Genomic DNA, 13,426 nt, shown 5'->3' with positions numbered 1-13,426 from the left:
TGAGGTACATGAAACTGCCAGGATCACCGTGCACATTCTTTTACTACACACTCCACTGGATTTTTTATTTCAGAGGCAGCTGCAAAACTTTAGTTATGAAGACTGGCATGGAATAGTCTTATTTACATGTGTAGAGAAAATATTTTTGATCTAATGTAATAAATAATTCTTTGGAAGATATCAGTCCTTAAAGAAGTTAACACGTTGTGCTTTTGAGATTGGGATAATGAACAATTTAAGTGCAGGGAAATTATCCAGAGGCTGTCTTTAGTTAATGTAATGGTAATAAATGTATTTCACCCAAACCCTTCTGGGCTTTGAGTGTCTCGACTTCATCTGATACTTTGAAAATAAAAGCAGGCACATACATAAATATAAAGAAGATACAAAAACTTTCTACTCTATAAAGGGGTAAATGGTCTCACAGCGTGATAAGAGGCTCTGGGGAGAATAAAAGACAATGATACGAAGATCTGCTAGAATCCCACACCATCAGGGTACAACATTATTCATGTTTTTCAAAGTTAAACCTCCTGTCCGCGGTTTCAGCACCGGCCGCTCGGGCTCTGTGGATCTTGTCCATGTAAATGAGAGAATGCCGGGCCAGAGAACGTCCTCAATGGCCGTCTGTTCAGGCGGTGGATGTTGTCCCCGGGGTGTCAAGCACTCTTGTTTATTCAAGTGCTGGAAGTTAAGCTTTAAAGGAAACGCGCGATCGGGCCATTAAACACACAGATATCGCTCTGACCTCTATAAGTCTTTTATGGTAACCGTGCGAATGAATGTGTTTCCTTAGTTATATCGTTATCTATTTTTTCACCTTTTATATGAAATAATATTTGTCTCCTGTGTGTTTTATAAGTTTACAAATGTATACAGTTAGTTGATCGTATCATTAATGAAAAATATTTCGCTTAAATGCGTTTTAAAAAAATGCGGACTGTCAGCACAAAACCAGGCTATAATTGTACATATTTATTTTTCTTTTAAGTACGTCCATTAGAAATGTCAATGAATTGAAACTCATAACGGAATAAGAGAACTCTTCTTTATCTCTCAACTCTTCGTCATCTGTTGAATTAAAAGACTACCGCCCAGTAGCACTTAGTTCATGAAATGTTTTGAATAAATTCGTTTCATCTTCATTCGGCAACCAGCGCACTCAAGGACCCTATCGGTTTGCTTACTGGGCGAAATGAGTTTCTGTGACCTTGCACTTAAACCCCATCCTAGTGCACATACATTTTGCTTACTTTTCGTTGGCTTTTAATACTATTCAGGCAAGCAAGTTGATAGGGAAGCCTTGGAGGAACATCACCGACTCGGTGGATATACGATTTTCGTACTGATCGGCGACAGTACTTCCGAGTGAGCTCGGGGGAGGGTTCCCGTTAGCACCAGGAGCCCCAAGTGACAACTGTTCGATTACCAGGTCTGCAGATGATGTTGCCTTGATTGAACTTTTGGATGCTGATGAAACCAATTACAGACATTTAGATAAATCTTTTTTCACGATCACAACTGATGTCAGGATAATTCAGTGGTATTAAACGCAAACTACACAAAGGATCTTAGAAAATAAGTTATATTCCTATGGTGCGTGTAACTGTTAATGGAAATTAAAAAGGTAAATTAATATAAATACAGTACTTTGGCACTTTTAGCGATTATAAATTGAATTGAACCACCAATAGAAAGGCAAGGTATTGAAAGGCGTAACAAATATTGGGTTTTTAAGGAAGTTAGAGATTTAATGTAGAAAACACAATGTTGACACTTCTTCTAAGATTTTTATTCAGGGCATTCTTTTGTATTCAGAGCCAGGGAAGATCCTTGTCTTTGAAGAACAAAAATAGGTACAAGAGTGTGTTTGGGACTGGTGGCAAAATTACCGGTGCATTCTTCTTAGACTAAATAAAATATGACGTAGCGACATATTTTTAGTCAAATCTTAGATGACCTCTCTCATTTGCTGTTTTAGGGTATACTCTCCTGCCCTCTGGCAGTAGGTACCAGATCCCCCATATAAAGACTATAAGAGCATTACTTGTATTATACCTAAAAGCATTCAATTGTTGAATAATGAAAAACAATGTCTACTGGAAGAGTTCTGATTGAGCGATGTTGTAGAATGTAGTTTTGTATTATGGTATTGTTGTATTGTTGTGGTTTATGTTATATGTTTATGAGCTTTTGACGTGCAAGACAAATTCTCTTAGGGGCAATTAAATTAATTCAATTCAAAGACTTTATTGTGGAGATAATGTAAACATAGTAATGTGATACATTTTAAGTATTGCGTGGAAATAATTTTAAATACAAGTTAAAATATTTTATTCTAAATAAAATTATAGTGCTTTCAGTACAGAAGTCGATATAATGTTTTGTTTAAAAAAGGTTTGAGTGTGAAGAGTTTCGAATATTTCCGGGGCCAGGACTGTATGTTTATTTGAAACCGCGCTTTTTTTGGCTCTCCCGGCTGTCACCTAGACTCGTCTGTTTCGGATATTCAAATGTAAAAAGACACTTGTCAAGCCATTAAACTCGAAAGAACTCTGTTCGCACTTTTTTCTGTGTTGTCAAGTCGGTAAATAGTTCATCCTACCTAAGAAAGTAACACCAATAACTGTTCTTTAAACAAAGTCTTTAAACTATAATGATAGTCCCATAAATTAATACTGTTGTTTTTTTGGGTGGTAATTTATGTGCAATTCAATAGTTTAATTAATTCTAAAAGATGTTTACACTGACCGATGTTCTATGATTTTATACCTGGACATTGAGTTATAGAACGTTTATCCGATTATCCTGAAGCCATTAGCTTCCTCTTCCTCAAAAACAGATTCATTGACTGTCTTTATGTGGCATCTGATCGATGATCAATTTAATCATGACAATAAAATGTCTGCAATTTATTATTAACAAAAAGTTTATAAATACCGAAGACATTACAAAATGTATTGGATTGCACTAGTGCTGTAATCGTGTTTAGTGATAAAATAAGCTTATGAAATGTGTAGTCACCCATGCTAAACAATGCATTTAGAAAAAATAAGATCAGACATTTTATTTAAAAATACTGTACGAGAAGTCTACATTGAGTCCCTTGTCTGCGGGTTAGGCTCCTGTGTTGAATTTAGCGACCGGCTGAATAACAGGACCAACGTTTTACAGCAATTTATCGATTTTTAGACGATACAGTGGAGGCTGGAGCGGTACTGCAAGACGTCTGAATCTTTCGCTTTTTTGTAAATTATTATATGCGTAATTTATTCAAACACATTAAAAAATTCTAATAACACCGAAATATCAAAGATAATGTATGACTCTATCAATAGTCATAATCCTGAAGACCTTAACTAGCCTAAAACTACAAATACATCATTTTCGATTACAAGCTGGTAGGTAAGATTATTTATTGCTCGGACAAGATATAGTTTAAAGAAAGTGATGGCGAGGTTAGAATATTTAAAATTTCCCCCTAAGCATAAAATGTAAACTTTAACACATTTCTTAGGCATAAAATAATCAGAGTGAATGTTTGGATAGGACTTTATTATTTAACAAACAAAAACAACTGTACGTGTGGTGTTTGTAAACCAAACGCTTTAAAATCACTATAAGGGGTATTTGTAGTTGAATGTATGAAAGGGTAAATTTTAAAGTGAATGAGAAAAACATTAAAGCGTTAAGGTTAAGATTTAAAACGGTACGGAATTTACAATTCTTCAAAAGTTATTTGAACTGAAATGAGGGGTTCTATGGTCATATTAAGTATGCTACGATTACAAGTTAAAACATTATTCACACAACACATATCCTGTGACGTTCACGGTCTCTGTTGAAGTATTCACATTTTTTGCTTACTTAAAAAAATTAAGTCACGCAGAGGTATGTGTTCAACAGTGAATAAAGAAGGATACGCAATAGACAGCAGCGATTTAGGTCTTCCTGTCGGGGAAATCGCGGCTTGTCCCCAGATCGTGTATTGAACACTTAAACGATACACCTTTTGGAGGATCAGAGGAAAAACACGTTTAATCTCTTTGACTGATTGGTTGAATGCATAACAATGGGGGCTGTTGTGATCAAAGCGTCTCTCTTGCGTTGCATCACCACTGCAGCGAGTGAGATGCCTGTGGTGGTCGCGGGTGTTACCTGTCTGGGCAGAGCCTGAGGGGCGCTCAGATATAAGCTCCCGGGACAGAGCGGGTCATCTGGACAGAACAGACCTGCACACAGCAACGGGCATTTCCAGTTACTCGCTACTCGCCACTTCAGCAGCTGGAAAAGCCTTTCGGAGGATGGCACAATTTATGGGTCCCGTATTCTTCAGCAGCCGAAAGCCAACGAAAGACAAGAATATGGATTTTAACTTACTTCACAAAGACAAAAAACAGCAAAGCGCAAGTAATTATTTTTTCTTTTTCTACTTCTACTAGCCCTATGTCACAACTAGCATTATTAGTGCTATGTTGTACATTAACGAGGTATTTGTTAAAAAGGTTCTATAGGTTTTAAAACATTTAGTTCATGTTCACCTTTGAGTTATATATTTGTATAGACATTTTTCAAAATAAATTTGTTCCTGAACTTTTTCAGTTTGTCTTCTCACCTAATAATGTCTATTTCTCTAATTTTTCTTTCAACACGTTCGCTATAATGATTAAAATGTATAGAATCCACTCGATTTAACGCTTTCGCGATTCCCTCCGCTGCCTTATGTCTTCATAAGACTCCAGGTCCGAGGCCATGGGGTCGTCTCCCGAGCTGGACAGTTCTCTTGGCGGGGTGGCCGAAGGTCAGCGGAAGAGGAAGAGGACGATCTTCAGTCGTGCTCAGCTGTCCGAGCTAGAAGAAGCGTTTGCCTCAACTCCCTACCCAGACATCACCCTCCGAGAGCGCCTGGCGGAGTACACGCACTTGCCGGAGAGCAAAATACAGGTGATCATCTGTTCTACTGTTTCTAATGTGTAATCGCAATTTACAAACAGTTATTTTTCTTGCTCGAAACGGTTAAAGAACAAGCTGGTACAGAATAGGTTTTACTAGGTTTTCGATTAAAAAAAACTTTATTCAATTTTAAAACCTCTGACACAAAAATAGATTTAATCCGTTTTACCAGGAACGTTAGTTATGAAAATATTCTACATCAATTTGGGCATATTTCTTACCAAGAAAGAGTAGTAGTAGTAGTAGTAGTAGTAGTAGTAGTAGTAGTAACTGATCAGTCACTAACATTTTATATTCAAAGCTACAATGTCTAGCATTTCAAGGCATTGTGCAAAATAAAAAAAAGAAAAGAAAAAGCAGAATTGAAAAAGGGATCAATTTCTTTCATGACTGAGATGCTACACCCGCAGAAGAATAACCGCTCAGATGTCTCTTAAATACCAGCTACCTGCTAATCAAACATTACAAGTCAGTCAGAATAAACAAAGGTATGGGCAGCTTCATACCCATCAGCTTTAACAGTGCAGCAGGACATGTTCTATACTTCCACAAGTCTTTTGTAAAGAGACGCTTCATGTTGACAGTTCTGTTAATTTTTTTAAACCACCAGTGTAACCTGGAGAAAAGCTGGTGTTACTCAGGGTTTTTACAATAGATATTATGATAAAATTATATCAAATAAAATGATTTCTATACACATTTGATGCAATAAGTACTTGTTCCTTAATTGTTTACAACAACAAAAATAAAAGCTCACATTTTCACCCTGTAAGCCTTGCTACCCAATGTATCCTCATTCATCAATTTCCAGATGTCTTGTAGTGGGGATACCTTGAGTTTGAAAAGTACGGGCCTAAACAATTGCTGCCTGCATGTTAGCCAGCCTTGGTGACAAAAATACTTCAATATACAAGTCTGATTTAGATAAGGATGTCCCCCTGGATGTAATTCTGTACTGTTAGCAATTTCCTGTTCAGCGGGAGGGGATCACACGCCGTAATTTTTTTACTAGATTCTGTTTTGCTTCCTCAGGTTTGGTTCCAGAATCGACGAGCTAGAAGCATAAAAAGTGGGAAGCTAATCAGGCCCCTGAAAAAGTCTGGAAATGCCAATCGGCTGATTCCTTCTCCCTTCAGCCCTGTCATTACCCCTCCACTGCTTGGGGAGGCAGGGAGTAGAGCAGTGGACCACAGCCAAGCAGAGATGAGCCACAGACAACACCCAGATTGTCCAAGACCTCTGAAGTCTCAACAGTACAACAACTGGCAGGCTCTGTCGCAGCCCCCACTACAGCACCAGCCACAGCATCCTGATTTTCACCTCTCCCTGGACCTCCCTGACTTGTTGCACTGGGATGACTGCCATCTTTCCCAGCTTCTCACTGGCACAGAGGGAGTGCAGGACCAACCCGCCCCCAGCACACAGTGGGGTGACTTCAACCAGCTCTACAAAGCTCCTAGTTATAGTTGCATCAAACCCCAGCAGGGTCCCCATGTCATGCACCCTGTAATGGATCCACATGCTGCCCAGGTCCCTGTGGATCAGGTTGTTCCATCCCACCCTCAGCAATTCTACTGGGATGTCCCCCAGGGGCAGGACCCCAATTCCAGTGCTCAGCAGACCTCCCTGAGCTACATCTCTGATCTCATTTATAACGCCGCCATAGTCACCAACCTGGTGGATTTTTGAGATCTTGCAAAGAATGAATACATTTACTCTCCAGAAACATGGGAACTGCTGCTAAGGATAATTCTCTGACGTCAGACCAAATCCAACTCTGCTGTCCTCTGCACTGGTATGAGTCTGACAACCTGTTTACAGGTTTCCTTTATGTTCTGCTTCATATTTTCAGCCTACAGGCTGCATTCCTGTGTTACGAGGGTCAGGTGAAGCTCAGCTGGAAGCATGGTGTCATGCTGCCAGCCTTCTGCGTATCAGTTTGTACTTGGAGGACACAACTACTGCTGTCTTTGAACTTCTCACATGTTCCAATTTCAAGACTTTGGTACTTGTGGGTTTTGTATGGTTTCACTTTGAAACTGATTGGACATTGTTCATTTTCTGAGATACCCAAGATAAATTGAGAAACTACACCTTTACATATCATCAATGCAAACTGTAGAATTTTGAAGTTGGCTTTGTGAATATTGCCTTATGCCAGCCTTTCTCATTTCTGTTAGGATGTATTTAGAGTAGAGACAGAATCAGGCAAGGGTCAAGAAACCTGTGAAAAGTTTTAGTTTCTTTTGTGTAGTTATATTTCTCACTATTTTTAAATATTATAACAATTTAATTTTAATTGGCTATTAAATGCAAGTAAAGATCAACCAGAAGATTCTCACTTGGATTCTTACTATTTTGTCATACCCAGAGCAATCATATACAGAACATCTAATTATTAATGATTTTGAAATAATTTATCACAGAAGAGGAGAAAGATCACCAATAAAATGTAAGTAAAACCTCAGGTTCAAGGAGGATGTGTTAGTTGGACTTGTCTGACTTTTCTGTAATATGTAATATTTTTATTTATTTTAACTTTTGTTATTGAATTTTAATATATATTTTAAACATTATTTGTTTATTATTTGTTGTAAACTAATTATGTGTTGTTATTTGTTGTAAACTGATCCCTTCTGCATTAATTACTGTACTCTATGGGTATGAGTGACATGCTCAGGAGACTAAATCACAAGTAACAGACCCAATACCATGTACAAGATCATAAAAAGATTGGCTTTAATAATTTGGTAGGATGTAATGGTCACGGCTTCTGGAACACCCACCCAGTGTCGCTACTCAAAAGGCAGTACATTGGATAACTTTCATGCACAGGTGCTCAAACACGTATTTGTGGATCACAGACTCACCTCAGAAATTGTTATGGAAAGGGTCAAAATGGATTGAGTAACAAAACTGTTTCATATTCTTCTGGATTGTAGTTTTGTTTATTGTTGCAGGGAGTGTAATCTTTTGAAATTTAGTCCAGATTAAAAATGGTTGTTTGTGGAAAGAGATTGTGCTGCAAATAATTATTTTTTATAACAGAAAGATTTTTTATATAGAAAGCAAATAAAAAAATAAATTAAAATTAAAGCTCCAGTTCTATCAGCTTATCAGATCTTTAATTCTAGCTGGATTTAAGGTTTTCACTGCTGTATTACATATCTGTTGTTATTATTATGAAGATATCACAGTATCCCTAACAGTTTGGAAGTCCTGCTGGACAGTGATCTCTGCATATCATAATCATCCCTAATACCAAATAATCTTTGAAAATACCTTAATCCGGGTGTCAAATTTAAATTCTTTGAGAGATACTTTTTTGACTCCAGATGTAGCTACATCATTTAATCTTAAACCGATATGAAGGGTTATACAGCAACTGTCTACCTACTGTATTATTAAAAAGAAAAAAAAACAGAAGAGTTTCATAGAGTATAGGGTAGCAGGACAGCAGAAATCTTTATTTCAAATATTAACAGTGAATATTGCTACACGATTAGTTAACACCGTACATTTGTACATTAACAGTGTACATTTGGTCAACCTGATACTAACATCCCTCTGCATCCCACTTACATTTTAATATACAGTGTATCTATTTGCATGGAAGAGATATGATTACTGCTGACAAAATAATGCCCATTGTACTCTTTGCTTCAGTGCCAAGTATCTTGCAGCAGCATTAACCGTGGGTAAACTAATCACACCAGACCGCTGAAGCTCAGCAAGGCCGGGTCCAGTCAGAACTAGGATGGGAGACCTCAAAGGAATTGGTGCTCAGCCCTGGTTCCAGGGGACTGCTATGTTGTGAGTTTTTTTTCTAGCTGTTCTTAAAATCACCCTGGCAAATTGATACCTCATCATAACAAAAACAATAATAATAGGGATTATTAGGAGGTCATGATTGGTAAAGTCCAAGGGGAAATTTGGCCATGACACCAGTGTAACACCCCTACTCTGTTCTAGAAACGCGCTGGGATTTTTAATGACCACATAGATTCTGTTTAGTAGTATATAGAGCAAAGTCTGAAAAGAAAAAAATGACACCAAATTTGGTACTTCTTTCAGTTGTTCAGTGTGCAAGGTAGGTGGGAGGAATTACATGTGCCACTGTTTTGTGGTAATTGAATCTTGTGATAAATTCCATAATTTAGAAATAAATAAAGGTAGATTTTAAACTAGTATTGATTATGAGGAAAATCTTTTTTGTTTGCTTGTTCTAAAATGGGAAAGCAGGTAGAAACGGGTGAATGGAAAACCTAATAATCACAAACACCCCCCGTTAAGATTCTCTAAAAATATGCTAAGAAGTATATTTAAAACATCCCGGACATGTTTATCCACTTAAAATACAAGAATGGTTAGTTATTGTTTTAAATAGTAAGGTTCTGTTGTATCTTTTAAATTTATGTCTTTGTTGCATTTAAAAAAAAGCTCACAGCAAAACCACTTCTATTTTTCAAACGTCTCAGATATATGTGGCAACCGCAGACTGCTTTTAAAAAGAATAATGAGCAAATTAATTGGAAGTGTATGCAATGTAACCCAATTAAAGTCACATTTGGCTACCAAGAGTAAATTGCTGTAAAGTCTGAAACAAGACAAAGTAATTAAAAAATGCAATGTAATTTATTCTGAAGTAATGAAGACAGTAGTTCAGACTTTATGTACATAGTTCTACTACATTCCACAAACAATTAATAAATTAATGATTGTTTATATAAATACATTAGAAATTGGTGATGCTTGTATTGCTTAGAAGTGTGTCAAATTAGAACAATTCATATTGTATAAACAGAAAGAAACCTTCCTTTTTTGATTGTGTTTCTGCTGGAGAAAAAGGCCTATAGCTCGCCCATCTCTCCCTCCATGGTCCTTACGAGCACATATAGCTCTGCCAGACCTACCACTGAGGCAGCAATCACAGCAGACAGGACCCTCTGTGAAAAGCAACAGGACAGAAATGTAACATGATACTGGTGTAGAAGTGAGAGTTTAAAATTACTATTCTCTGGGTTCCAAAAGCAAAAGACAAACTGCAATTTTGCTCGACAACAGTACCCTTATATACTCTCTTGCTATATCAGTTTATTTTATATCAGTCCTTCAATGTTTTAACACATCGGTTTTGCTGTAAAAAACTCAAAAGCAATTGAATTTCATGAAATATAATTTCTGTAATTGGAACTTATAACCACTGGTGCATTACAGATAGCAATGTACAATAATTCCAAACTAGACAAAGAAAAAAAGTACAATTTCTGACATAGATCACATTTGTATATGAATATACACAATACAAGGTGGGAGATAAAATGTAAATATAAATAGTTCTAAAACCAAAAACTATGGACAGTGCATAGTGATAGTATACCCTTAGAGTAAAATATATTAAAATAAAAAACATGGCTGTTTGTCTTATATCTTAGTAGCATTTTCCCAATAACTCTATGGAATGCAAATGATTATGGGATTAAGCTGCACAGGGAACCTCAGGCAGATTGCAGGCTGATATTTAAAGACCAATTTAGCTGCACTTTGTACAAGGCAACTTGTGAAGAGGACTGGTCTCTTACCGCAGCAGTCTCTGTGAAGATATACTGGCTGCCCAAGTAGGTGCAAGCAAATGCTGCCACTACTGTCACCAAGAAATTGAAGATGGTGACAACCACAGTCTTCATGGACCGCACTGCAAACCAACAAGGATGATTAGGCTTTAGGATATGCGTGTAAACATCCAATTGCATGTTAATGGACCAATATATGAATCATAGTTTTCACACAGTAGCAGTTTTGACTCAGTTTCATATACGTTTTGCTAAAATACTATTAATAATATTGTAAAATTAAATGATAGTTACATTCTTAGTATTTGAGCCAGAAAATAAAAGATTACTGTGTGTAAATTCTTTATACATACAACTGAAATCAAACTTAAAGATAACATTACATTTACATAAAGAAATATGTAAATTACTATAGACCCAGTTTTAAAGCAAACAACTTACATGCTATCAAGTTGTAGACAAACTTACACCAAATTACATTTCACATGCTATTGCTGAATTACAGCAGTGAAAGGAAGTATATCAGTTATCCTTTCACAAAATTTCCTTTTGTGGACTAACAGTTTTTCAACCACAGTCAGATAACAGTATTCCAATCAGAGAGGAGAAAATATGCAAACCTTGTCTTCCAAAGTCAGCTAAAGATCCTTGTCGATTTAACTCCTATGAGAAATGGCAGGACATAAATTGGATTACTTTCTAAATTCCCTGTTATGACCATTTGCTTACATATCCCATATTCTGGTCAGCTCCATTTATCCACAGAAACTTTACACATAAGAACATCATGATATTGTAGCATGAAAGCTGCACTGTAGAGCAATTAATGTTGTACATATACTAGTGTAACTAAGGGGGAACACTGGAGTACTCTGAACAATGACACTACACAGTGCTTCCTCTGGATGTGTTCGAGTGAACATTCTGGATGTCAGCTCCAGCCCATGGCTACATTTCTATGGGAAACAATCAGTGTTCCACCAAGCGAGCTTTCATACAGCTGTGAGAAGAAGACAAGTGGCTTGATAGGAACTGTGGAAACACAAGATTGGTGGGACTGAAATACAAAGTGAAAGGGGAAACTTATCATTCTTCTGTAAGGTGATGCTGGAACATGAAAACGTAAAACCAAAGAGGAGCCCTCTACCTGGCAATTGACATTCCTGGTAATTCTTAAGTACTCTTCATTGGCCAGCTTGGCTTTCATCTTCTCTAGTCGGGCCACAAGCTCTGGATTCTACAACGTTCCACCAAAACATAAATAATAAAAACACTAGAAGCAAAACTCAAGCTTACGACTACAAAAGATCTTCCTTTTGGCAGTTTAAAGCTGAAATCATACTCTTTTGGGGTCAGATTCCTAGACCCTTTGAAAACTTTAATTACCAGACTGATAATGTTCTGCATTTTCTAGAGGCCTGTATACCTGTTCAACTGTCAGCAGAACAACAGTGATGGAATCTTCTACAAATAGGACAAATTCTAAGAAAAAATGAAGAAAACCAGGAGATAATGATATCAGTGCTGGCAGAAATTACAATTTATACGTAGTTTCCTTTTTCCATGATGGAAATATGTTTTTACTTTGATTTATTCACCAAAATAAATAACTTGAAACATGCATAATGCCAGAGACTCAATTGCAAACTGCAAAAGCTAGTATTTGTTTTGCTCAGGCCTGTGAAAATCTGCTATGTGAAAAAGAACAAGTTCATACCCTAGGAGGTTTCTGTATTTCTGGCAAGTAAACTTCACTGTCTTCAAATAGCTCATGAAGATACACTAGAGTTCCTGAGGGAATAAATTAAAATTAATATGAGGTATTAATCCATCCATCCATCATGAGAAAACCCATAATCTTGGAAAGCATTGCATTCTTTAGCCCATGACCTAAAGCATAGGGCACATGGGAGGACAACACCTGGATAGGACATAAAACCACAAATATCATCTAGAAATAATGCTAAACACTACAATATTGAGTAGGACTTTTCAACACCAGAGGTTCTCCAGCAGTAAAAAAGTTTTCAAGGAAAAATATTAAAATTCTAAAGCACACCATTTAAATTTTAAATGCACTGTTCTAAGCATACATGGCAATTTGTAAAGTGTTTATTGTTTCAAATAATGTGAGCAAGCCCGACACAATGTTCTAAATTAGACTTGTAGGCTATTCGGGTAGGAAAACAAACAGTCCTGTTGCGGTGCACATCGTAATTTATTGAACTGGCATGATTATAGCGAGCATGCATTTCGCAAAACGTGTCATCGTGACAGGTGTCTGCTTACCTCGATCTCTTAAACATCTTTGGAGTCTTCTGGCCACGGTAAAAGAGACTGTCGCTTGCCGTCCCTGTCCAAGGCAGCTCTCCAGTTCTGCCTGCAAATCTACAGGAAGATACTTCTCCTTTTTCATTAAATCTCTTATTTTTAACCTCGATTGTTCCCCGACAACGAACGAAGAAGCCATTTTCAGGGTATAGACTTTTTTTCCGCTGTACGCGACCCTGATAGACAACAGCAATCAGGACTTTTGATTTGAAGAAATTTAAAAAAAGTAAATGATCTTGTCTGTTATTCCTAGAAGATGTTTCCAAACTATACAAAGACGACGTGTACCTTCTCTTCCCTTAATACCAACGAAGATCAGAAGAAGTTTATTAGTAGTTATTCTAACTCTGGCTACTCTAGATATGAGCTGCTGTTTTTTCAGTTTATATGTAACTTTGTAACGTTTACTTTATACAGACTCAATAAATTGCGCTATTAATATTAATCAAATTTAAACCAACAGCCTACATTCCCAAAATCAAAACACTACAGGCGGATGTGTTCGAACCCGTTTGCACCCTCACCGCATGACGTCACAGACACGATTTGATTAAACGTTCATTTTGTTT

General features: G+C 37.0%; 3 protein-coding genes across 3 annotated transcripts in view; 2 read left to right on the top strand and 1 right to left on the bottom strand.

Annotated features, from left to right (window-relative positions):
* The first annotated feature begins 394 nt into the window (after nucleotides 1-394).
* LOC102693458 (homeobox protein SEBOX) lies at nucleotides 395-8,304 on the top strand. The gene is made up of 3 exons (XM_006640929.3): nucleotides 395-4,410; nucleotides 4,736-4,944; nucleotides 5,986-8,304. Exons 1-3 carry the CDS (start codon nucleotides 4,305-4,307, stop codon nucleotides 6,640-6,642), a joined length of 972 nt encoding a protein of 323 aa, XP_006640992.2. The 5' UTR covers nucleotides 395-4,304; the 3' UTR covers nucleotides 6,643-8,304.
* Nucleotides 8,305-8,392: 88 nt separating this feature from the next.
* On the bottom strand, nucleotides 8,393-13,388 carry tmem199 (transmembrane protein 199). Its single transcript, XM_006640791.3, has 6 exons — nucleotides 12,816-13,388; nucleotides 12,244-12,317; nucleotides 11,674-11,763; nucleotides 11,147-11,189; nucleotides 10,536-10,648; nucleotides 8,393-9,899 (listed from the first exon to the last, which is right to left on the bottom strand). Exons 1-6 carry the CDS (start codon nucleotides 12,994-12,996, stop codon nucleotides 9,804-9,806), a joined length of 597 nt encoding a protein of 198 aa, XP_006640854.1. The 5' UTR covers nucleotides 12,997-13,388; the 3' UTR covers nucleotides 8,393-9,803.
* Nucleotides 8,470-13,426, top strand: part of poldip2 (polymerase (DNA-directed), delta interacting protein 2) — a 28,181-nt gene continuing 23,224 nt past the window's right edge. Inside the window, exon 1 of the mRNA XM_015367524.2 lies at nucleotides 8,470-8,766. Coding sequence (XP_015223010.1) covers nucleotides 8,711-8,766 — 56 coding nt within the window. The 5' untranslated portion in view covers nucleotides 8,470-8,710. The remainder of the gene's footprint in view (nucleotides 8,767-13,426) is intronic.

The sequence above is a fragment of the Lepisosteus oculatus genome, chromosome 26 (assembly GCF_040954835.1).
Source record: "Lepisosteus oculatus isolate fLepOcu1 chromosome 26, fLepOcu1.hap2, whole genome shotgun sequence".
Lineage (NCBI taxonomy): Eukaryota > Metazoa > Chordata > Actinopteri > Semionotiformes > Lepisosteidae > Lepisosteus > Lepisosteus oculatus.
The sequence above is the reverse complement of the archived record's forward strand: the minus strand, read 5'-3'. Positions and strand labels throughout refer to the sequence as shown.

Bases quoted from the DNA above. Each gene is read 5' to 3' on its own strand.
- LOC102693458 (XM_006640929.3), top strand. From the start codon at position 4,305: ATGGCACAATTTATGGGTCCCGTATTCTTCAGCAGCCGAAAGCCAACG. The intron at 4,411-4,735 runs GTAATTATTTTT...TGTCTTCATAAG, and splicing joins CAAAAAACAGCAAAGCGCAA to ACTCCAGGTCCGAGGCCATG. The intron at 4,945-5,985 runs GTGATCATCTGT...TTGCTTCCTCAG, and splicing joins TGCCGGAGAGCAAAATACAG to GTTTGGTTCCAGAATCGACG.
- tmem199 (XM_006640791.3), bottom strand. From the start codon at position 12,996: ATGGCTTCTTCGTTCGTTGTCGGGGAACAATCGAGGTTAAAAATAAGA. The intron at 10,649-11,146 runs GTTTGCATATTT...GTTGGTTTGCAG, and splicing joins AGCTGACTTTGGAAGACAAG to TGCGGTCCATGAAGACTGTG. The intron at 9,900-10,535 runs GTAAGAGACCAG...TGCTTTTCACAG, and splicing joins TCTTCACAGAGACTGCTGCG to AGGGTCCTGTCTGCTGTGAT.